The sequence below is a fragment of the Engystomops pustulosus genome, chromosome 4, assembly GCF_040894005.1.
Source record: "Engystomops pustulosus chromosome 4, aEngPut4.maternal, whole genome shotgun sequence".
Lineage (NCBI taxonomy): Eukaryota > Metazoa > Chordata > Amphibia > Anura > Leptodactylidae > Engystomops > Engystomops pustulosus.
Genome location: NC_092414.1, coordinates 132462674 through 132488442, shown reverse-complemented (window position 1 = coordinate 132488442; position 25769 = coordinate 132462674). Strand labels below are relative to the sequence as shown.

General features: G+C 40.3%; 2 protein-coding genes across 4 annotated transcripts in view; one reads left to right on the top strand and one right to left on the bottom strand.

The window, feature by feature from the left end:
- Positions 1–7901, bottom strand: part of LOC140127150 (uncharacterized) — a 60286-nt gene extending 52385 nt beyond the window's left edge. Inside the window, exons 1-4 of one of the 3 annotated variants that reach the window (XM_072147493.1) lie at positions 6988–7901; positions 3094–3163; positions 1497–1680; positions 266–298 (exon numbers count right to left, since the gene is read on the bottom strand). In XM_072147493.1, coding sequence (XP_072003594.1) covers positions 266–298; positions 1497–1666 — 203 coding nt within the window. In that variant the 5' untranslated portion in view covers positions 1667–1680; positions 3094–3163; positions 6988–7901. The remainder of the gene's footprint in view (positions 1–265; positions 299–1496; positions 1681–3093; positions 3164–6987) is intronic. The other 2 variants (XM_072147491.1, XM_072147492.1) reach the window with 2 other exon arrangements.
- A 1831-nt stretch (positions 7902–9732) lies between these two features.
- On the top strand, positions 9733–19985 carry SLC35B4 (solute carrier family 35 member B4). The gene is made up of 10 exons (XM_072147481.1): positions 9733–10016; positions 11251–11364; positions 11459–11561; positions 13119–13168; positions 15057–15138; positions 15854–15914; positions 16305–16414; positions 17567–17642; positions 18623–18698; positions 19269–19985. The coding sequence occupies exons 1-10, from the start codon at positions 9940–9942 to the stop codon at positions 19513–19515; spliced, it is 996 nt and encodes a 331-aa protein (XP_072003582.1). The 5' UTR covers positions 9733–9939; the 3' UTR covers positions 19516–19985.
- The last annotated feature ends 5784 nt before the right edge of the window (positions 19986–25769 follow it).

Here is a 25769-nt window from a genome sequence, read left to right as displayed (position 1 = left end):
GCCTCTCCCTCCATATTTTCTTGCACACACCACCTGCTGGAGACCTGCCAGGCTGTAGGACAGCCCTCCGGTCCCCATACAAAGCACCGTGACATCAGCATGCCCTAGGCTGCATCCCCCAGCCACTCCAGTATTCTGGGCTCCCGGCTGACTCCAGGCCCCAGGTGGGGGATGTTGCATATGTAGCCTGTTTACACCTCTGTTTTTGCCAGATTATTCACCATGGGTCAGTACTAAAAAAATAGAAAATGAAAGTTCAGCTTACTTTTCTGGAAAATCTGTAACAGAGTAGTCTCCTCTGAAAAAAAAAACAGATTTTGACACGAAATGCAGTGGTCAGATTGTCTATAAGTTACAATTCTACATAAATACAACCTATGCTAACACATATTATTTATTTATTGTATCTTTTTTTATCCTTTTATAATACAGAAACATTCAGGAGCATTCAGTTAAATAACAAAACTTACATGATTTACATATTTCTATTTACACAGCTTGTGAAATAAATACCACCCAAAATGCCATAAAAATGCAAAAATAAAAAGAATATAGAAAATCAGTTTCCAAAGAACTCAAAAACAAACAAAACTTTTAAATGGTACCTGTCACCAGATTTGCACTAAAAAAAACCTTACAAAAGGTCCCCGCACCACTATGCTAACTATTGTCCACACTTTGTAGCTAAAAAAACATAGGGGTAGATTTATTACATGATAAAGACCACGCCCCTCTCTTCGCACTGGATACCTCAATAGGCTTAAGCCTCTTAATGTATCGGGCAGGTGGCGATGCCAGCTAGAAAAACTACAGTATGCAAGGTCTGTAAGAAAGTTCAAATGGAACTTTGCTGGTTTTGCTAAAGAACCCACCCGTGCCTGCTCCCTCCACTGGCCACCAACCCCCTCTATGCACTGTGCAAGAATTTGTGATTAATCCACTGCTTCTACACCAGAAAACTGGTGTAGAAGCAGTGATAAATCTCCCCCATAGTTCCTATCCCCAGAAATTGAACTTTGTAAGCCTACCAGGCACCCTGCTCAACTGAGCAGTGAGTCACAAGAGACATGTGTTATTCATGCAAGGCAGTGTGTGACACAACCCATGTCTCTAGCATGTGCCTCATCACCCCTCCTTCAGCAGACCACTGCAGAGGAAGATGTCAGCGATAAGAAAGGAGAAATGAGGGAGATGCTGGAGACATTGGTTGAGTCATACAGTGACTCACTTGAATACTACACACCCTTAGTGACTTCAAGCAGGTGACAGGTAGCCTTACAAAGTTTTTTTTTTCTTGGGATAGAAAGTATGCATTTTTTCAACTAAAAACAGTGTTGGCAGTTGTTAGCATAGTGCTGTGTCATTAGGTTTATTAGAGAAAATCTGGTGACAGTTTCCCTTTAAACTCCCTTTGAAGCACATACTAAACAACACAGTATATAGTTGGAATTTTAGGAACCTTGTACTTAAATAGTGCAAGTTTTAAAAAGACTTACCTGGAATAAGGAGACTCAAACTCAAAATCAAAAACAAGGTCTTTTATCCGTGACATTGTTAATGTGACACAGTAATAAGGACCAGGTGTTTTGACATTCCATGTAACTGGAATCACATCTATTACAGTTGCACGATCCTCCAAAAACTGACGTTTGATTGAGTAATCCATGAAAGTAAATAGCCCTATAAATATAGAAATGTTTAGTGATAAAATTGTCAGTAAACACTGGACAGTATTGAGAAGATGTGTTAAATTTAGAGATTTTCAAAGCTATTGACATCTTTGTGCAAGAAAAAGTAGTAATAACATATGGTTCTAGGCTGCTGCAGTAAAATATAATGTACATTTTTTGCACCAAGTTCTTATTGTCATATAGATTCATTAATCAATATTTCCTAATGGTGACCTCTTCAGACTTCCCCTAACTCTGGTCACATTTTATCTTTGGTGTGCTTGTATCTCACATGTATAAGACTGCTCTGCTCTCCCTCCCTTCCCCATTCACACTTCATAGCTACTATGTCAATAGAAGATTACAGGAGATGCTGGGGGAGATATATCTACCCTGTTTCCCCTAAAATAGGACAGCACGCGAGTACAATTTTGTTCAAGCTTAGAAATATAAGACGTCCCCTAAAAATAAGACCTAGAGGCAGGCATTGCAGCAGCTCCCCAACATCATACAAAAGTATTAGTAAACCTCGACAAAGAATGCAAATAAATTTTCCAAAGTGTTAAATGGAAAACAATACCTCCTTTTGCTACCTTGAATAATCCGACATAATATTTTTAGACTTCTTGTAGGTCATACTTGATGTTAAGGGGGCTGCCTTTCAAGGTAGCAAAAGGAGGTATTGTTTTCCATTTAACACCTTGGAAAACTTATTTGCATTCTTCCCAGAATTCCCTAGTGGAGCATTATGGCTTTAAGTCTCCACACGCCTTTAAGGTGGCCTTAATTGGCATTGTCTCCTTAAGGAGAACACCTACTGTATGTCCCTAAACCTCGACAAGAAAGGGTCATTGTAGGAAAGTGCAATTGCTAAACATGAGAGATTGCGGCCAATGATTCCAATAGTTTGGAGTTAAAAGGATGTTAGAGAAGTTGAAAATGAGATCTACTTATTTCCGGGGAAACATTGTAGGGGTGGGATCTGACCGTCTCTCTCTAGCTTGCCCAGTTGGGTTGTTAAATTTACAGCCGGCTCTGCAAGCCAAGAAGAAGTTGGACTGCGAGCCTTCTACCTTCTCCACTTCTTTAGTATAGCACAGATGTGGCAGCTCTGCACAGACTAGAGGGGCACAAAAGTGAAGGGAGAATGTTCTGTGTTATTTTATCCCCAGCATTGCTGTCACTCCTCTCCTCTACCAAAACTACGCTCTGCTTCCTGTAGCTGTCAGGACAGAGAGGCGGGGGGAAGGGACACAGCACAAAGGTTGAGAAGAAATCGGAAAGCAAGAAGCTATTTATTTCTGTCCTGTGTTCCCCTTCTTCTCCTATGTTGCTGAGACATCATGTGGTGCTGATCTCCTCCATTGATACCCTGTGGGTGGCCAATCAATGCATACATCTTTATTGTAAGCATCAAACATACCCAAAGAGTCATGAAGATAAGATCAGAAAAGGGAAGGGAGTGCCCCCCACAAACTCCCAGTCGCTCTGACCTGTAAAAGTAATAATAACAGGGGGAGCATTTATTCCACCATATTAGGTACTTATATGTCATTCATTTGCATTATTTCTGCATTCAGTGTCTGAAGAAGATCACCATTTGCCTGAACATCACTCATCTTAAATTAACTGAAAATAAAATACAATTCTACGGTATTGGAGAGCCAGGTCATTATTTCGGTACTTATCTACTGAAATTAGTTCTGGTGCTATATCTATGTACACTGCTTGATTTAGTACTGGGATCAGTACTGCTGCTGAATTTGTCAATATAACTTGATGCTGGTATTGTATGTGTTCTAAATTCTGGATCTATGCAGTTGACACAAAATGGAATTATAAAATTTGAGGATCAGACCATTTCCATTTTTTACTCCCCATATTTTAAAAAGTATTTTTCTGTTTATAAAGTTGTAGGAGGGCTTGTTTTCTGCTTAACCAATTGTACTGTCCAGCATTTCATATTCCATGACGGTTAATAGGAGGCTGGACACCAATAACTTTTTCATATTTTGTGTTACAGAGCTGTGTAACGTATCATTTTTTGTGGGGTGTGAGGACGTTTTTATTGTTATCATTATGGGGACTGTACGACCTTTTGATTACTTTTTATTCAATTATTTACGTCCAGCAAAATGGCAAAAAAGTGGTGTCTTGGGTTCTTGGGACACGACATGCACTTTAAATCAAATCAACTTTAGTAAAAAGGTTCATTTAAATATATTAATATAATAATCATTTTAAATATTGTAATTGTGGATTTTTATAGGTTTTATAAGTTGCACTACACAACTTCTCACTCCCAAAGTAGAGAGCCTTCTGTCTACACCAGAATACTAGAATAAAAGTCACCTGAAATACCATGCATCTAAAAAGGGCCTTGTCCTTGGTATAAGATGGCTTGACCTTACATAAAATAGCCCATATGCCAGGAAATTCAATATTGTGGCACAGCAAACAAGGTGGTGTTATGCTGATATATATAGATTTATCAACTGATATTGCTAGACAAGGGAGTAGAATCATTGGGCAGCAGGGTTAAGACAAGGGAGGGCTCTGTGCTCTATTACTGAGGGGGGGCCTGTGCTCTATTACTGAGGGGGGCCCTGTGCTCTATTACTGAGGGGGGCCCAGTGCTCTATTACTAAAGGGGGCCCAGTGCTCTACTACTGAGGGGGAGGAGTGCTCAATTACTAACGGGGGCCCAGTGCTCTACTACTGAGGGGGGAGGAGTGCTCAATTACTAACGGGGCCCAGTGCCCTATTACTAAGGGGGGCCCTGTGCTCTACTACTGAGGGGGCCCCAGTTATCAATTAGTAACGGGGGCACCCTGTTCTTAATTACTAGGCGGGGTTCTGTTCTATATCACTAAGGTTGGGTCCTGTGCTACATTACTGGGCGTTATTCTGGGCTTCATTACTTAGTGGGGTAGCTGTTATCAAGAGGATATTATACTGACTGTGATGTTTTTAGGGACGGAGTGTAAAGATGTATTCCCAAAATCAGATGGCGGCAAATTCTGCAGTGATAAGTAATGGCCGGAAGAAGTCACAATTACATTCTGTACCAAATGGAGGAGAATTGTCACTTATGAGGTGACCTATAGAATGAAGACCTGAAAGGACAAGGCCTGCACAGCGGGAGAAGTACACATCTACAACCTAATTACCCATAAAGTGATGGAAGGTTTCACTTCTAGGTAGCATTTATATCCTATATCCTGTCAGGCAATATATAACATTTTCTGTATATAAATATAATTTTTAACCTTTAATAAAATATCAGAAAAATTAAACATGTGTCTGGCCCCATTAATTGTCTGGCATCACTACAACAAAAATGTCATTGCTTGTTGTTTATTGCATTTGATTTTAATTTTTTGGGACTAAAGACATTTAGAGGGGTTTGCCCATGAAAGAAAGTTCTTAACCCTTTAAAGAGAACCTATCAGGCAAATTAACCCCTTAAACTTAATATATTTTCATAAACTGCCATTAGAAAGCATTGCCCCTATCCCTTCATTGTCCCTCTAGATGCCTGTAAACTTAAGCAATGAGGTCCTAAAGCTGTATGCAAATGACCTGTGAGATGTCCAATGAGTCATTATCATATTCAAGCTGTCCAGCTTATTCAGTGGGAGGCACAGCCACACCCCCAGTGCTTGACTGTATAATGATGTGAGGTATAATGGTGTAATGGCTCCTCCATGTGCTTCCTGGTGCTGACGCCCCCTGCAGCCTGTGTGTATGAGATACTCCTATATACATGACTGACAACCTGTATAATGATGTGAGGTATAATGGTGTAATGGCTTCTCCATGTGCTTCCTAGTGCTGGCGGCCACGTCCCCTGCAGCCTGTGTGTGTATAGGAGAGATACAACAGCTCCAGGCCGCCATGTTAAAAGCAGAACATGTCAGATTCATGTGTAGCTGATCTGTGTGCTCCAATAGGTAGAGGTGACAAAAATAGTGACAGAGACCTGAAGAAAGGTGTCCTTGAAGAACCTTGCCCTTTTTTGTTTTTTCATTTTTATTTTTCACTCCCCAAAATCCAAATCTTTCTTTTTTTTTTACACGTAAAGAGCTGTGTGACAGCTTGTTTTCTGCGTAACAAATTGCACTTCATAGTGATGGTATTGAATATTCCATGCCGTGTATGGGGATGCGGGACTTCTGGTGCTAATAACTTTTTCATACTTATAAAAGCTGTGGGTGGTATCTTTTTTTCCGACTTCTGATGAAGTTTTCAATGCTGCCATTTTTAGGACTGTACGATCTTTTGATCACTTTTAATTGATTTTTTTTATATTTTTCAAAATGGCAAAAAATTTTCGACTTTGGGCGCTATTTTCCGTTACAGGGTTAAATGCAGTGAAAAACCATTATTATATTTTGATAGATAGGGCATTTATTTTTGGAGGCGACGCTACCAAATGTGTTTGTGATTGTCACTGTTTATTTATATTTTAGGGAAAGGGAGGTGAGACAACCTTGAAAGAACCGAGGCTGTCATGGCGAAAGATCACCGCTCCCTGATGACGTCACGCTTTGCTGGTGTTGATGTGCGGATTAACATTCACGATCGGTGCTAGCAAAATGCAGCAAAGACTTACCAGCAATGGAGAGGGCTCAGCCTGTGAGCCCTCTCCATGCACCCGCAGCCGACCCATGACGTGCTGTTACGTTACAATTTTACTTGCTTACTTTACAAGTTTTTTTGTTGTTTTAGCTCCGATAACTCAGTGGTGGTCAGTGTAAGATTCCAGAGTGTGGATGGGGATTCTCTGAGCAGACACTTCATGATTCCTCTGTTCTATGAGCTGATGTGTGCTGACAATGTGCTTAAATTATCAGTACAGGTTTATCTACACTTTTATTTAGCTTCTGAACATTCACTAGTATCTGACACATAAAAAAAGAGAGATGAGATGGATGACAGAAGATGAGATCCATGAGATGGATGTAAAACACAATGACACTCTCAGTTCAGCTAACTAACCTAGTCAATAAAACACACAGTCAGCTCTGCTATATCTTGTAGAGTAAGTCTCTACACACTGCTGCTTGTTGGAAGGAAGTGCCTGTATCTGAGTAGATTTAATCTATCTTCATGGGAATACCCCTATAACACCTATAGGTATGATTTAGACAAATAACGATAGCACATCATTCTGAAGTCTCTAAGTAATGGTAAAATCAAAAGATTTTTTTCGGTAACTAAAAAATAAAATGATTAAGAACACAACAAAACCAAAATTCCCATGCACACAGTAACATTTCATTTCATTTTGTTGCCCCCAGATTTGTAGACTTACCTGTTAATACAATATCACCAACTTCAGAGTGTAGCACTGTTTATCCTACAATAAATACTCAGTTATTCTGTGCAGGGTTGCTAGGTTTCAGGGTACAAGCAATACAAGGAGGGGTTCTACAAATGTTACTAAGCGGTTAAATATTGACTTAGAAATCTGCACAGGCTCAAGTGCCTAGCAAGAAACAAACCTGTTTTGCTCTTACTGTATAGTTCAGTTTGTTTGCTGGAAACTTACATAAGAATGTACTGCCCAGACATTTTGGAGAATGATGTTGCACTCCCCCCCTCCCCCCAAAAAAAGAGACCTAAATGCGGGAAAACTGCAGGAAATATGCTTCAAAATGTGCCCTAAAATGAGTTCTGTCCACAGCAGTTATGCATGCCACAGGACACTCCACAGTCCTTGGAGACTGACACAGGCTGACATTGGCAGCCTGTCAATGACACTTCTGTGAAATCCACCTGTCCTGTTATGACTCAACACTAATTGTAAATCAATTTCTCCTGCTGCTGTGCAAATGGAACAGAGGACAGGTAGAAATGAGGCAATTACCAAGACAATGAAGGAGTGCTTCTGTAGGAGGTGACCACCAGACATTATTGCCCTCACCCCTAGAAGTAGTATGAGGTGGTGTCTACAACCCACAAAAGTTGCTGACGTATTGCAGCTCATCCAGGTTGTCACATCAATACGGGTTGTGACAAGAAGGTTAGCTGTGTCTGTCAGTACAGTTCACAAAGCATAGAGCAGATACCAGGAGACAGGCCAGTAAACCAGGGGATGTTGAGGGAGCAAAAGGAGGGCAACAACCCAGCAGTAGTACCGCTTCCTATGCCTTTGTGCAAGGAGTAACTGGAGGAGCAGTGCCAAAACCCTATAAAAAGACCCCCAGCATGCCAGTAATATCTACGTGTCTGCTCAAACTCAGTCAGAAACAGACTCCATGAGGGTGGTATGAGGGCAAAACATAGTCAATGTTGGTCTTAAAGCCGAGTGCAGGGTGATTTTTCTCATTTTCCAGAGATCACAAGGCTTGACATCGTTGCTCTGTGCTCTTCACACTAAGCACAAGTGACAGACCTGGCAGTCTGAAGATGCCATGCTGCCTGCAACATCCTCCAGCACGACTGGTTTGGCAGTGGGTTAGTAATGATGTGGGGAGGAAATTTATTTGGAGAATGTAATGTGTCAACAGTTTCTGAATTCAATGAAGAACATCAAGGACATCATGCCTGGTACCATCCGCCAACAACATGTTGCACCACAGACTATCCAGAAGTTGACTCATGCATTCATCTAGGCCTGGAAAGAGATCCCTTAGAACATCCACTTAGTCATCAGAAACATGCCGAGGCATTGTAGGGAGGGCATACGGGCACATAGAGGCCACACACACTACTGAGCATCATCAGGAGCATGCCAAAGCACCTGGCAGGACATTTCATTAAAGTGGGCATCGGGCAGGACATTTCATTAAAAGGGGGCATGTGGGGTGGACATTTCATTAAAATGGGGCATCTGGCAGGACATTTCATTTAAGGGGGGCATCTGGGTTGGACATTTCATTAAAGGGCACCACATAGACTAATCAGGAGTATGGCCAGGTGTTGTAGCAAGATCATACACACTACTGATTATTAGGGTGATGCCACACATGGTGTTTTGAACCTGTTTTTGGACCGTTTTTAAGCAGTTTTAATTAAGATAATTGGTAAAAACCTGTCAAAAACGGTTGCGTTTTTGTATGGACTGCTTAAAAAACGGACCAAAAACAGGTTCAAAACGCCATGTGTGGCATCACCCTAATTATTAGTGAGCCTTATGTCCATGCCTTTAGGTATTTCCACTGAATATGGATCAGCCAGCAATCCAGACCTCTATGGCAGAGGTCCCCAACCGCCGGTCCGTGGACCAGGACCGGGCCGTTGGAGTTTATCAGCTGGTCCGCGGCGCCACTGACAGCTAGCTCCGCAGCCCTGCGCCTGGTCAGAGCTTGCTCTGTGTGGATTTATAATGTTTTTTTCCATAGCCATGACAGCTCGCAGCTCCCGGCAGAGAACATTATGCAGGAAGGGGTGGGGCGGGTGGGTGCAGGAAAACAAGCCCAATGCTCCCACTGATTCAGGGAAACAAGCCTGGTGCTCCCACTCATTCTGAACCTATGGTAAGTTGAATCACATTCTCATTATAAATGTCATAATTATATAATAAGTATGCACTAAGCTCCACCCCTCCATAACCCCACCCCATATGACCAAAGCCCTGCCCCCACCGGGCCATGGAAAACTGGTCTAGCTTAAAGCCGGTCCCTGGTGCAAAAAAGGTTGGGGACCTCTGCTCTATGGGATATTCATTTTCATTACCATTGATCATTTTTTGTTAAATTGTTCTCAACCTATTACTTTATGTAATAAATAAAGAACTGTAACCAGAAGATTTAACCCATTGAGATGCAGTCTGTGGTGTTTTAGTGTTCCTTTTCTTGAGCAGTGTATAGTGTGCCCATGAATTGCCTCTATATACACCCCTCAGCTTATGCCCGCCTACACCATGTCCTGCTCTGTCCACGAGTTTCCACACACAGTACAAGAGGCTCCTATTCTGGAGCGGTCGACCCTGCGCCCTGAGCTCTCACTCCCTGAGCTCTACTGTCTCTCTCTCTGCGCTCCCCCGCTGGTTTTGAATTTCACTTTTTGTTCCTACTCGGCGGCTGCCAATAGCTAGCTCGTGACGTAGCACACTGTAAGGCGCATGCGTAGTGCTTCTTGGGAATTGTATTTCCTTTTGTTGCAGACAGAATGGCGTCTTAGCAACAGATGAACTACAGCTCCCAGAAGGCAGCGCGCTGTTGGCAGACGTGTCACATTGGTTTGGCTGCATCTTGTCATTTCAGCCGGAGGCCGGCCGGGAGAGTGTGTGCGGACTGAGGAGCCGGGGACGGTCGTCACCATGCACCCTGCTCTGGCCGTGGCACTGGTCTTCTCTGGGTGCTGCAGTAATGTGGTGTTTTTAGAACTTTTGGCCAGGTGAGGAGCCGTAGGCAGCCACTTATTCATTGGATAGAGCTACATTGATACTGTATTCAGTATAGCCCTAGTATAATAAACTGTGATTCCAGCCATTATATAATGGAGTATGCAGTATACACCTACTCTATAAGTAGCCTGATGACTGTACAATTATAGGTCATCATCTCACCATTCATCACTCCCTCTGAATGATATAATCTCTCTCTGTTGGTGTGTGTTCACACAGTGCCGCTGCGCATCGGTTTAAGCAGATTGTTTAGAACAGATGTGTTTTGCCGCATATTTCTGCTTTTCCTCAGTTTGCACTGATGACGCTCATTACAGTGTATTCACACACTGCACTTTGAAACACGATTGAAGCGCAGGGGGGGGAGTTCAGGGTTCATAAAGCAGATAATTTTAGATCTAAACGGTTGCATTTGGGCACCAGCAACGCACAACTTGCCTTGTCAATGCCTTCCTGGTGCGCTTGGATTGCGATTCAATTTCAGTGTGTGCGTGTAGTTTCAAGGTAACCACGAGAAACTGCTCCCTTCTATTAAATTGATCTCCGTTTCTTATAAAGATATTCCAAGAATTTGCAAATTTACCACAAAGGTGGTAAGTTTCGTCTAAAAATAGAAAAACATTATAATCTTCTCTTTGGACGCCCTTCATGGCTCAAGCCTGACTTCCTGACGTATAAGAACTGCCCCCTGTGTGTATTTTTTCCTGATATTCGCAAAACACTGTTAATGGCCACAGAGTTTTTTGCAGCTAAACTTGTAACTTCATACAGTCATTACACTGTACAAGTAGCGAACAATCTATTTTTAACATACTTATTACAGCGATATCTTATGTAACCACACAGTTTTCTTATCTGCCTTTACTTTAATGGTATTGTAACTTGTATTTATATAAGAGATCCTTTAAATCCAACCTAGGATTTGGAGCTCCTATTTAAAGGGGTATTCTGTGATTTTAATATTGATTGCCTATCCTCTTATATGTGTTCCAGTGACAAGTGACATCACATTCATTGATCAGATGGCCTTATGCCCTTGCCTTAGTGTGCGGATTGGAGTCAAAATAGACTATCAATGGGAAAAAATAACACTAAAGTCGTCCTGTATCACAAGTAGTTTATTAATAGTGATTATTCAACACCCTGCACATTGCCCTTATCCTGATATAACCCTGAATTGGCACATTTATATTATTTTACTACATTGCTTTTATTTATTTCTAGGAACTTCCCAGGATGTGGAAACATAGTGACGTTTGCCCAGTTCTTGTTTATTGCAATAGAAGGATTCATCTTCCAGTCAGATTTTGGAAGGAAGCGGCCCACCATTCCAATTAGGTAATTTGTACTTGTGCTGTTACTTGTGTAAATGGGGTATAGTTTTTTTGTATTGTAATTCAGATGTATTCATTCTATATTTATTTTCTTTTAGGTATTATATTACAATGGTGACTATGTTTTTTACTGTCAGTGTGGTAAATAACTATGCTCTCAATCTCAATATCTCAATGCCACTTCACATGATATTTAGATCGGTAAGTACCGTAGAAGTTTTTATAATACTGTCCATGCTGGGAGAAGAAGAGAGATAGGCGTTTTATTTTTATTTATTTTTTTAAACCTGGCTGAGCACATCCCCAAACAGGTTTTAAAAACCAGGCTTTTTTTTTTTTTTTTAGGTAAAAAGTTATATCAAAGTTTACTTATACCTCAGTGTCCCTTGTCCCAGGGGGGTGTCTAGTGAGGAGCGGTCGCCCCCCTCTCCTAAGAAAACCGCTGTTCACTAGACACACCCCTGAGACAAGGGACACTGAGGTACAAGTAAACTATGATATAACTTTTTATCTTAAAAAAAAAAAAAAAAAAAAGCCTGATGGATTTTAAAAACTTGAAAATTGAAGTGGTACTATATGGCAAACTAATATGACCTATTGCCGTACTACTGTTTACAAGTCCAATAGTTAATGCAAATGGAGTAAGTAAATATAAACAAAAGGCAAAAAGTCTACTTATGTATGTTTATTATACTCATAAAACTTGCACATAAGCTTAGACAAATTCATAAAAATAATATTGAATAGAAGTAAAAATTCAGACAATACAATGATTAAATTATTTGTTCAATATTGTGATCTACTACAACACAATATAAAATACACAAGAAACTTTTATTCGTATCCAGAGGTTTTATGCAGCAGAGCCTTGCCTATTCTTCATACAACAATTATTGGGGTTATATCTGGTATACTCTGTCTGTATAAGACACTACAATATAATTTATATAGTATTGTTCCGTTATGCAGTAAAAGAAAAGTTCTGTATATATTATGATCTTGCTTATATGCCACTGATGATACCGAGCAAATATCAACCGATGAGAAAATCCTGTAGGTATAATATAGTATCAAACATCGTGAATCTCACATTGGGTTAATTGCAGTAATATTATTCCCGATAGTTCCAAGACCTATTGCTTGTAACTACTTGTTTGTATATCTAGTCTTTACTCACTATGTTTACCATTTCATTAAAAAAAAAAAAACTGTTTTGGGATGTGCTAAGAATTGACTATGGGGGAATGGGGTGACTTAAAAAATGAATCCTGGTGACAAGTTCCCTTGAAATGTAGAGTGCTGCAGAAAGCCCAGAAGCAGGCATGGCCTAGGCCTAATAGGCTTTAATAACTAAAAGGTTTTCTGTTGTATAGCTGCTGTATTTTATTCACTGCGGCTTGCTGTTGTGCATGGAAATATCCCTCTTCTATATATTATCCGTCTCCTTAGTGGTAAGGAATAGGAATTCACCTCCCTTTCAGTTTATTTATCAGAGATAATAGATAAGTATACACTTAAATGTCAGGCTCCCCCTTTGCACAATGGAAAAAACAGAATGCAGTGTATATGGAAAGAATCCCCTAAAGAAGAGAAAGCAAGAAGATTTGGCGAAACCCCATTTAGGGTTTTTTTTGCAGCTAATGTCCCAGGCTGAAAACTTTCCATAAAAAACAAATTTGTGAATATATTGAGCAAAGTTATGGAAGATTGACCTGTACAAATGGCTTATTAATTATAAGGCTTCCATTTATTTTCTAGGGATCATTGATTGCAAACATGATCCTAGGTATAATTATTCTGAAGAAGAGGTAAGATTTTTAACCCATTGCTTGGCATGCATTGTTTATTAAAGGGGAATTCCGGGAATACGAAAACCCATAATGCTATAAATAAATGAGTAAAACAAAACTCAATGTCATTAATCACAAAATGGAGCTTGAATAGTTTGATTTTTATGATTCACAAAATTTTATGGCCTAACTAAAGTATGCAGAGTTATCAACAAGATGGCAGCCACAGGAAACTATAAGATCCTTGATCCTTTTCTTAGTAACTCCTCCTTCCCCTTATGCTCTGCTCCCAGTGATGATCTAACACACTGTCCTGCTCTGTTACCATAGTAATGATGTGTAACTGCCATCACTGCAGATTACCTCACTGACATGACGTCTCAACACTGGCCATACATGATGCACTGCAACCAACCCACTACAGCCAAACATAGTGATGATCACATGACCTGCCCAGGCAGGTGCAGGACATGTGATGTGGACATGTGACCAGCGGCCATCCTCTCTCCTGTATCTGCTCCACGCGGAGAAAATCAACAGACTGATTAATGTGCCAGTAGCATTGTAATTCTTTTATTACAGTGTATGTCAACGGCATTTTCTGCTAAGGGGAGCAATATTTTAAATAACTAATTACATATTTTTGTATATGAATTTGGCCAATACCCAGAATACCCCTTTAAGAATATTATACTGGTATGAGAAACTGACCCCTGCAGGCTGTAGCTACTGTATTACAACTTTTGAATGGAGCTCTTGCAACCTTCTGCTCCATTCATTGTCATAATGGGTATCAGCTCTGACCCTCACCAGTCAGCATATTATTAACTTTCCTGCAGAGGGTGAATCATTTTTAAACCCCTTTAATGAATTACATTGTTATACTACAAAGTCCAGAATATCATGTTTGCACAGGGAAATTATTGTACAGATTATTCCTTAACAGGAAGACCTTTTATAGCTTATTCACAGGATGTACCTTAAATGTCCGAAAGATGTCGGACTGCTTTAGCACCACTAAATGTACACGGTCAGGATTAAACATCACACAACTGAGCTTCTCTGTTTTGCCTCTCTCATATAAGTGAATAAGAGTTGGGTAAGCTCACATCTTTGTTAGGTTTTCTGTTATTTCCTTCAGTTAGGTCCCACACGGGTGTTGTGGGGACATTTATCTGGCTGTGGCACCCAGTAACCATAGTATGGTGACCACAGATGTATGGCACTGTAGGTACTGTGTACTTTAGCTGCATTTACACTAACGTATGCGGGCGGGCATACGTTTGTCGCGATGGAAAGGAGAAGGGGGTACCAATGCAATGGGTATGGGCCGTAACGCAGGTACATATGTCCCCCATACGGTCCTCTAAATGCAGCCTTTCCCTGTCTTTACAGCTGGATGTCGTGCCTCACTATGTAGAGGGGAGGGTTAAGCAGCGCTCCAGGCGAGCACACAGCAGTGTGAAAGTAGCCTTAGCATGGTTTCACATTTTTCACACGCTTTTTTTCACATCAGTGATTTTTCACTGAACCCATTTTGGCTTATGGACACATACACATTGGTTTTCTCTTCCTGGCTTCAGTGATTTTTCGCTGATGTCTTACCGATCTGCTATTTTCAATTGGCTTTTTCACACTTCAGTTTTTTTCACTGATCAATTTAGAACCAGTTCAGTAAAGCAGCCACATAACATGTTACAGAATGAAGGCCTATTAAATGGCCGGTTTACCAACCATTATTGACACTTTGTGGTTTTACCATTAGCTGGAAAATACTTACTTGTCGGTTAGCAACCATCAAAACGGTAGAAGTTTTCTATGTAGATTAGTAGATTACAGGACTTGCAATGTGCTTGAAGTACTTGTTGGATTTCTGTTCTGACATTTTACATAATTGACTTTTCAGGTACAGTGTTTCTAAGTACTTGTCTATCGTTTTGGTGTCTTTGGGAATCTTCATTTGCACATTGATGTCTGCAAGACAAGTGGTAAATATCATGTTTTAATCCAACAGTAAATATATTTTATAAATATAAAATGTTCCTGTTCATTTATCCAAGGCGTAAACAGAAGGTTTTGGTAGAAGAAGCAGGAGATGTTGGGAGGGATGGTGCTTCCAATCCCTAATGTACATATATAATAAGAATTGACTACATTATCTCAGGAAACTGCACAGATACAAAGTTCCTACGTTCTTGCAGTGGATAGTGGCTACCTTTTGTTTCTGGTATTTGTGGCCATAGGGGATGGACCTAACTTATCTATGTACAGTTGCTGAGATGTCTGTCTGTACCCCAAGTAGTGCTAGAAAAGGTTGCAGTGTAGACCTGACCTTTCAATCAGTCGTCTACTTATTTACATGTACAGGCAGTCCCTTGGTTACGTACACAATAGGTTCCTTGGGTTTGTTCTTACATTGAATTTCTATGTTAGTTGGAACTGTATATTTTATAATTGTACAGCGAGAATGGATTTTCAAAAGTTTTGTTGTCATGGGAACAATAATTATCAATAAAACTTCATTACAGACTCCCTACAGCTGATCATTTCAGGATGGGACTAAAGTAAAGCTTCCAGTGAGCTTCACTAGAGGTTGCATTGGACAGAGAGGTCTATCTGTAACTAGGGGCTGTCCTTAAGTAGGGGACCTCCTGCGTAACTAATCTAGTGAAATGTACGATTATTCCCTTCTTCTGTTTTTAGACATCTCCTTCAGAATCCAGTGAAGAAGCTAGCTTGACAACCTTTCTCTGGTGGCTTCTGGGTATGTGCTTTTTGTTGTCAGACCTTAAGTATTAATGAGTCTTTTTAGCTTTGGGCAATCCATACCTGGGCTGGTTACTTTACACTGTACTTCTGTTCTCTGAAGTGTGACTATCACACTGTATGTTTTAAATTAAGAACATGTTGCATGTGTCTGGGAATTGTCTCTTTTCCTCCTGACATTACTTTGCTTTCATTTCATTCTGTTTTATAAAGTGAAGCAATAAAACTGTCATTGATGGTTAAAATGTCACATCAAGCACACTTGTTTCTTCTTAAAGCAGAATGTTACTAGGAATGTTGGTTTAAAGAATAAGTGGTTGCTATAATGTGGCGTAATGGAGATTTTAGGATCCTGTTTTAATGACTTGACTTCTGTTGTGCTCTATAGGTATCGGTGCTTTGACCTTTGCTCTTTTAGTGTCAGCCAGAATGGGGATATTCCAGGAAACTCTCTATAAGGAATATGGAAAACATTCGAAAGAAGCCTTATTTTATAATGTAAGATGGTACAGGGAATATTTCATATAGAACTAAGCACTGTTAGGCTAATGGAAATGTTCCCCTTCCCCTTTATGAAGAATGTTTATAGACTGTTCTACATGGTGCAGTATATCTCATTTTTACTGGTTACCCCATCTGGTGTACTCAATTTGACTCCATTACTTTGTCACTTTTCATTTAAACTGGCAGAATAAAATACTTAAATCTAATAATAATGAAAATATTGCCCACATAAGTCAGACCTGTGGTGGCAGGCTGTTATGGATGGAGGATCCCTTTAAAGTCTACTCTAGAGCCCCTACAACATTGTGACAGTTGGAGATGGAAGAGGGGGATTTACCATTAAGCATTGTGTACCAGCGTATGATTAAACCCCTCCCAGCGTACCAGGAGGACACGGCTTTTTGATATATCTGGCGGGTAGTTACGCTGGCGTGCAATTCTGGGGTACAATGTGCACATTACCTAAACGGGAGCAGGCTATAGTCAAAGCACAGCCCCTTTTACACACCTCTTCTCTCACTTGGCTTGGAAGTGGCGTAAGTGGGGAAAATAGTCATAATTCTGTGTACCATGTATTGCCATTATTGAAAGGCTTATGTCTCCAATGTGTTAAAAAGCTACAACTAAAATTTAATTGTGTGAATTTTTTTCTTTACAAAAGCTTTTGCTTGTGTTTGGAGCATATTATACTAAACACATTTTTGTTAAACATTTAGCACCATGATAAAGGTTCCATCTTATTTACCAATAAAGCCAGCATTCCCCACAGACCCAAAGCATACATTTCAGGGTTTAGTGCCATACAGTGTACATAAAAATGTACACACTGCTGCCATATTATTATAACGTGAAAGCATAAGACCAAAAAAAAAAAAGGATTCTGTAACGTTTAAACCTTTATTTCCCATAATTGGTACAATTAAAAATAAATAAATATTTATTTTTAGATTGTGAGCCAGAACAGCTCTCCATTTGTATGGACACTGTATACCATTAAATGAGTATGTGCCTGGACCCTGAAGAAAATGGTTTCATAAGAAGTCATGGAGCATGGAATGTTTTGTAGCTCTTTTGGCACCGATATAATTGCATTTGAAAGAATTGAACTTCATTGAATAAACTTGCTTGTTGTGATTTTCTCCTCAGCATGCATTACCGCTGCCAGGATTCCTGCTTTTAGCCCCAGACATATACAACCATTCAGTGATGTTCTCACAGAGCGGTGAGTAGAAAGAGTACAGGACATAACAAAACTTCTATATTTCATCTTAAGCGATACAATGATTGTTACATAAAAGTAAACATTTAAAGTGATCTGCATATTGGTAAATTAAGCTACTTAAAATGATTGCTTAGTTATTTTTTTTAAATACATGAAGGCAGATTTTCTTTTCAATCTTTTTAGTATTGCTGTATTTTTATATTCATCACATATATGCATTTTTACATCTTTGCAAACTCAACATATTAGTCCCAGCAAAGGAGTGAAAGAAGATGCAAACACCATGCAGATGGAGGCAAAATAATGGTTCATAATGAGTCGTTTTGATGCCACAATTTGAAATTCGATAACAATACTTTGTGTAGTATCAAAATTCTCAATATATTGCCAACAAAGAAATTTGGGATTCCAGGATTGAAACCCAGCCAGCCATCCCCTGTCCACATTTGCAGCCACACAGAAAAAGTAGTTTAAGAATATATGTGGAACATTGTGGTATTATAGGAATAGGTTCGGTATAAGGGGGAACTAAAATTTCAGGCAAGTGGTGTAAAAGGAGAGAACTAAATAATAATATGAAACTAATGTGAGAGTTATTATGCCAGTAATTTTTCCCAATGAAATATCTTTATCAAAAAATCCTGTGTGAGAGAAGGTACCTACATGCAGTTCCTAGTGTCACATAGCTCTAATGAGCAAGAAGGACCATGTGCCATACGTAGTCTAGTATTCATGGTTCTCAGTTCCTGGTATGCAACCGTTCACAATAGAAGAGACTCTAAAATTTATTGCATCATGAGTCAGATGTTTTAAGTGTGTTTTACAAAAATGAAGATGCATATTTTACTGCAGAATATGTGGCTTTCTGAAGGTGTGTAAAATTAACTGTCCATGTTCTTGATGTGAATAATTTATGTATAGTGACCCTGTACTCTATTTAAGATGATATGACTGAACTGTCCATGTTCAATGCATTACAGAACCATTCCAGCTGCCGTTACTGGGAATCCAGATGCCGATCATGTGGTTTTATCTTCTCATGAATGTGATCACTCAGTATCCTTTCATTGATTTCCCAGCTGTTACACAGTTCACAGAGATAACCAGCAGGTCTGGTCTACAGCTGAGTAATACTGTAAAAGGTCACTGTGCATTGTATTTCTAAGTAGTTATGACATGTGGTATTCACCACACCAGCTCAGTGTTACACTAAATGCAACATAGAATATTCCCATTATAGCAAACAGTCTGATTGTGGAGCAGCACAGCGAGTATAATGGATCAAGTCCAAAGGTGGGTGCACACCTCCCACAAACCCGATCCACAGGTTTGTAAGATCAAAAATCCAGAAAAATACAACAAGGTAGCACTCCAGTAAGTATAAAGGTGGTCTTTATTCACCCATGCTTGATAATGCCTTATGGATGAGCTGAAATGTTGTACCTTATATATCCATGGGTGAATAAAGACCACCGTTATACTTACCGGAGTGCTGGCTCATCATATTTTTCTGAATATTCCCATTATGTATGGCTCTTGGGTTCCCTTTTCATGTTATTGGAGCATGCTTTGTGATCATGGCTGTGTTCATGGTGTTATATAGTTTGCCTTAACACATTTATAAAGATATATATGTATCCGTGGAGTATTCATTCTTACCACAGAATGTCCTTCACTTACTGTGACCTTAGTTGTCACCTTGCGGAAATTCCTAAGTCTTATCTTCTCCATTCTGTATTTCAAAAACCCTTTTACCACCTGGCACTGGATTGGCACCCTTCTCGTTTTTATGGGTACGCTACTGTACACTGAAGTATGGAACAGCATCCCGAGGATTCCTAGCAAGGACATAAAGGAAGCCAAAAAGGACTAGTTCTTATTTTTATGTAATGTGCTTCTGCCCTTAATTCTGTAAGGGTGGCAGCACTACAGGTGCCCCTTCTATAGTACCATGAAACGTATAGACGTATTCAATTGTTTTTATACTGTGAGATGGGCAAGGCATTCAGTATACAACTAAGCAGTTGGGTGCTGTTGGATAGTTAGTTTGTAAGAACCCTAGATGAATAGTAAACTAATGATCGGAAATGGTATTTATTTGTAATTTAATACGGGTGAAGCTTAGTTATGTTAACATACACCCACACCCTCTTTCCAATACTTCCTGGACATATTCGTGTTTTAATATTTTTTTCATTGTTTAGTCGGTATTGTATTTTTCTAAGTATCAGACATAAGGTCAAAAAGATGTGGTGAATTACGCAACAAGTCTTACTATTTAAAGGGAACCTGTCACCAGGAGACCCATTTTTAGCACTCCCCCAGTCCCCACAGAGCATAGTACATACACTGCCGACGTGTTTTTGTATTAAAAATTGGTTTTACAGAAAAAAAGATACCGTATGTTATATTGTACCTTTCATTAGCATCTGCTGTGTGACTAGGCAGTTGCCTAATAGGAGGGTCAGGAAAGGAGCAGCTCCCCCCCACCCTTGGGAAACATGTGACCTTTTCAAATATATGAATAACTCCCCTCACTCGGGATTGGCTGTAGAGGAGCAGGGGGCGTCGCTAAGCCCAGTGATGGGTGTTTTCATATATTTGAAAAGGTCACATGTGGGGGGGAACTGCTCCTTTCCAGACCCTCCCAATTGGCAACTGCCTTGTCACACAGCAGATGCTAATGAAAGGTACAATATAACATATCTTTTTTTCTGTAAAACCAATTTTTAATAAAAAAAACACTTTGGCAGTGTATGTACTATGCACTGTGGGGACTGTGGGAGTGCTAAAAATGGGTCTCCCGGTGACAGGTTGCCTTTAAAGTCTTAATCCTGTCTATTTTTATATGTCGGCTAGGTGTGTTTTGCTGTATTTGAATGCTTCTCAAGTTTTTTTTGGTGCAGAATATATTCATGAAGATTCATGTAAGCCCTGTCCTAACACATGGTGATATCAAAATATATCAGTGGTTTGGGTAGGGTTGTACAATGTTTCGAAACCTCAATACTTGTTCAATACTTTAAACTCAGGACGGTTCATGTGTCAGGCCAGTGGCAGAGCAGGAGCCACATCATGAGGGAAATATCATGCACTGTCTATATATGATGTTTCTACATCTCCCAGGACTTCCCCTTTCTCAAGGTCTCAAAGTTATTTTATGTTATTCAATTCAATCCCAGACAGGATTTGAACTCGCAACCTCCACCTTCTACCCACCATAGAGAAACCGTGCCTCCATCTACTAGGCTATGGACTTACTGGTTGTCAATGGGAGGATTTTATCTTACTAGAGCTTCCATAGCGTTACACTGTGACACAAGCTCAATGCACTGGTATACTCAGAGACCTCTCTATACATTACTACATAATCTTTAAAAAAAACTGTAATTAATACAGTTAAATTGAATTAATAATGTATAGAAAACTAAATATAAAATTTTGCATACAATAAACATAATAAACTGTCATAAAAATCTAAAGCTCTTTTTGCAAACTGCTGGTTAATCGTTACTGATTGCACGTATTTCATTGAAGCCCCACCCCCAGACATTTGTCTCAGACATCCTGCGGATGGAGGGAGATGTGTTGTCATAAATGTCTGCACAATTCACAAGCCTCACAATTTGTGATGACCATTGCCATATCAGTCGTTGGAGGGTCGTGGGGATACATCTGCACACCCCTCCAACCACTGAAATGAGAGTGGTTGTGATGGAGGGGGTGGTCAGACATTTTGGATACACTTCGTCCTCCATCCGCAGGAAATGGGATATCACAGTAAATCCCGAGTCCTGCTGCCAGTGGATCATGCTCCAGGTAGCAAACAACAAACCTCAACAGGTTTTTTAAAGGACCCCTGTCATCAGGCCTCTGTCACTATTTCTGTCACCTCTACCTGTTGTAGCAGCTCACAAGGATCCCTTCCCAGCCTTTATCTGGACTATTCATACATTAATCATTATAAAATAATCTTTTCTTTATTATGTAAATGAGGCCAAGCACATGGAGAAGTGATGTTACCCCTCCCCTTGCTCATGTCTGTGTGTAATGTATAGTAAAGCATTGCTAGTGTCTGTGCTTTATCTGCTGACATGCTCTCCCTCCTAATACACATGTGTGAGACACAGGCATCAGCTACACAAGTACCTGGCATGTTCTGCTATAACATGGCTGCCTTGTATCTCTCCTATACACACACAGGCTGCAGGGGCGCCAGCACCAGGAAGCACATGGAGGAGCCACCATTATACATCACATCATTATGTAACTGTGCCTCCCACTCATGAATAAGCTGGACAGCTTGAATATGATAATGGCCCATTGGACATCTCACAGGTCATTTGCATACAGCTGTAGGACCTCATTGCTTAAGTTTAAAGGAATGTAGAGGGACAATGAAGGGATAGAGGCAATGCTTTCTAATGGCAGTTTATGAAAATATATTTACTTTAGGGGGTTAATTTGCCTGATGGGTTCTCTTTAAAGGGTTAAGAACTTTCTTTCATGGGCAAACCCCTCTAAATGTCTTTAGTCCCAAAAAATTTAAATCAGATGCAATAAACAACAAGCAATGACATTTTTGTTGTAGTGATGCCAGACAATTAATGGGGCCAGACACATGTTTAATTTTTCGGATATTTTATTAAAGGTTAAAAATTATATTTATATACAGAAAATGTTATATATTGCCTGACAGGATATAGGATATAAATGCTACCTAGAAGTGAAACCTTCCATCACTTTATGGGTAATTAGGTTGTAGATGCAGTTTATGAAAATATATTTAGTTTAGGGGGTTAATTTGCCTGACGGGTTCTCTTTAAGATGGGTGACCTTATTAGGGTCTTATTCCTAGATTGTTAAAGTTTAGCCTAAGTGGCCAGGCCCTTTAAGATTTACAGTTCGAACTCAGAAAAATATTTATACAGCAGTAGTGGGGAGTATTCTGTCCATATGAACCAATATTAACCATCTGTAGTCCCGAGGCTCTACCCATATTTTTCTCTGGTCTTCAGCTCTTGTGTAGAATAAGGTAACCAGCTTCACAAAGTTAACTCAACTCACAAGGCTCAACCCAGCTCACACAGTTGACAAAAATACAGCATTTCACAGTGGTTTCTGACCCTGTATCTTCTGACATTATGGTCAGCAGCCGCTTTAGTTTTCCGTCTGACGGCTGTGGAGCTGAGATCTCTCTCCCGCTCCCCCTGCATTCGAGGACGAAGCTCTGACACTGATACAGACACTGACTTCCTGCCGGCAGCAGTGTGAAGAGTGTGAAGCTATACATAAGCTCTTTATCTGGGCAAGGGGAGAAAGGCACAGCAGATCTAGCTGTGTCGTGGAAAAGCAGAGATGTAGGAGAGCTGACAGTCATTGTTTTGCCTCACAAAAAAATCATGTGCCCCAAAATGATACCACTGAAGAAAACAACTCTTCTTGCAAAAAAGCCCCCAACCCACTCAAAATATACAGAAGGTATACCTCTGAAAAGAGAGCGATGCTAAAACTAATGAGATGTACTGCAAAATTTGCTTTTAAGTATTTATTTGTCTAATCCATTTAAAATGTGTTATTTTTTGGCCAAAATTAATGTTTTCCCCCCAAAAAAATTACAATTGATATATATCGCCTCTATTTTGCTTTAACTCCTGTGAAACACCTAAAGGGTTGACAAACTTAATAAAAGTGATTTTGCATACATTGAGGGGTTGAAGTTTCTATAATGGGGTCATTTATGGAGTTTGACTATTATTTAGACCTCTTAAAGTCACTTGAAAGCTAAGTTGTCCCTCAAAACCGAAGATTTGGCTATTCTCATGAAAATGTGAAAAATAGCACCTAAAGTACTAAGCCTCATAACATCATAAATTTAGAGGACGGATATAAATTCATAACAGTACATAGCAGACATTAGGTAAATGTTTGTTATTTTGGTGGTATGATCTGCCTGGAAAACAGAACATTTTAAACTTTTTCTTGCTCCCCCATGACCCCATGGAGAATAGCGCCACAATACCACTATGCAAGAGACAAATAACACTTTGACATCATGAGGCCACCATTACAACCACATAAATAACAGAATTCTGGTTATAAAGACCACTTTAGAAAGGCCAACATTACCAACGTGCCAAGTGTCGGCGAGGATGGGGTGATGTCACCGTCGGAGCACAGGAGCAGGCAGGAGGCATCGGGCGCCGGGACCCCGCAGGCCGGGGAACGGGGACAAGGAGGCATTGGGCACCGGGACCCCGCAACTCCGCAGGCAGCGGGACGGGGACAAGCAGACATCGGGCGCCGAGAACCCGCGACTCTGCAGGCAGCAGGACGGGGCCAAGCAGACGTTGGCGCGTTGGGACTCCGCAGGCAGTGAGCCGGTGCCTCGCTGACGACGCCGCGAACGAGCAGGCAGCGGGACGCCAGGGCCGCGCGGTCAACAGAGCACTGGGACCCGGCAGGCATCAGAGTGAACCGGGCTGCGTAGGTATCGTTGATGAGACTGGGGAGATGGTACGCGTGCCAGCAGAGAGAGTTCTGCGTGCCCTCTCATGGAGCAGCCAGAAAAAAGGGCTCCTGATGACAGGTTGCTTTTAACAGTCCAAGGCTGCTGTACGTACAACAGTACTGCCTAATTTTCGAATATAAAGGTTCAAGGGTCATCTGTGTTGATACAAATGTACAGTGGAAACCATAGTATTACACTGCAGCTGATTTCTAAGTTCAGTAAAATGTATCTTTAGCTGGCGGGTGACACCTTGCACCTCTTCTACACTTATAAATTTCCTCTCCGGAACTAGGCTACCTGCTTCCCTAATTGGATCTGATGAAGGGGGAAGTCCTCCCTCCAAAGGCATTATCCTGCTTTGACCAATAAAATTTTGACAAACCCCCTCCCCCATCGGTCCAGTGACTATGTCCGTTGTTTTCCTCTACATTATTGATGAGTAAAATGCAGTGACCTTCTTTTTAGGCATCCAAGAAAGCATTAGGGCAACTTCCCTGGGGTACAAGCAGATTCACCAATGATTTTTGTTCCTGATGTGAAAGCTACAGCTCACCCCTTCCTTGTGATACAGTCCATGTGGATCACCGTTGGCTGCAGTCTCCCACGCATGGTAGATGGCTCTCCAAAGCATTATCTCCAGCACCATGGTAAATGTATTTTAACAGATTGAAATAAAGAATTAACATCATTCCTGGAAGCAATTCAACGTGAAGTCCATCTCTTTTCTTAGAAAGACAATGCGTACATAGAAAAGTGAAGTATATAGGCAGTTTTCATTCTGGCCCACCTGTTCTTAAAGACACGCTTATATAGTGTGTATGTATGAATGAAATATATATATATATACTAGTTCCCAATCATGTTAGCTTCTGAAGATTTTTCATCTAGCTCTTTCCTTTAACCCCTTAAGGACCCATGGTGATTGCACCTTAAGGACCTTGCAAGATTTTGAAAATCTGGAGTATGTGGATACTTTATGGAATAACTCTGCAACATTTTAACATATCCAAGTCATTCTGGTGGGGTCTTTTTTTGTAACATGTTGATTTATCATTTAGTGATAAAATTAAATTCATATGATTTATTCTTACTTTTTAAAACTTGCAAAAATTGGCAATTTTTGGTAAAAAATGCAATTTTCTCCTATAATTAATCACAATATGTCACATGGAGTAAAGCAAACTGAGAAAATGGTCTTCAAATTGTATTTCACTGTTCCTTCTGTGCCGAAAAATGCACTCAACATGGCCATCATCTGCTTTTTGGAGAATTGGCAGGGCCTACAATGGAAGGAGCGCATTTGAGCTTTTCTGGCAACAATTCAGGCAGCAACCAATTCTAGACCCTATCCACCATTAGAAGAGAAATTTGGCAATGAAGATCACAGAAATCCCCCAGAAGTGATCCCATTTTGGATACTGCACCCTTTTTGGTCCATATATATGGGATTATCATGTATTTAGACCTTACCATTTTTTTCAGAATTAATGCAGAGCAAATATGAAAATTAAAAATTTTCATTATTTTCAGCGATATCTCACATTTGGGACAGTTTTTTTTGGCTCAAAATAAAGAGAATGACCAAAATGGTTCCCAGATTTAATATTTTAGTGTCT

What these genes read in the sequence shown, in the direction of transcription:
- SLC35B4 (XM_072147481.1), top strand. Translation starts at nt 9,940, where the DNA reads ATGCACCCTGCTCTGGCCGTGGCACTGGTCTTCTCTGGGTGCTGCAGT. An exon ending in TTTTTAGAACTTTTGGCCAG is followed by an intron (nt 10,017 to 11,250) that starts GTGAGGAGCCGT and finishes ATTTATTTCTAG; the next exon opens with GAACTTCCCAGGATGTGGAA. An exon ending in TGATGTCTGCAAGACAAGTG is followed by an intron (nt 15,139 to 15,853) that starts GTAAATATCATG and finishes TTCTGTTTTTAG; the next exon opens with ACATCTCCTTCAGAATCCAG.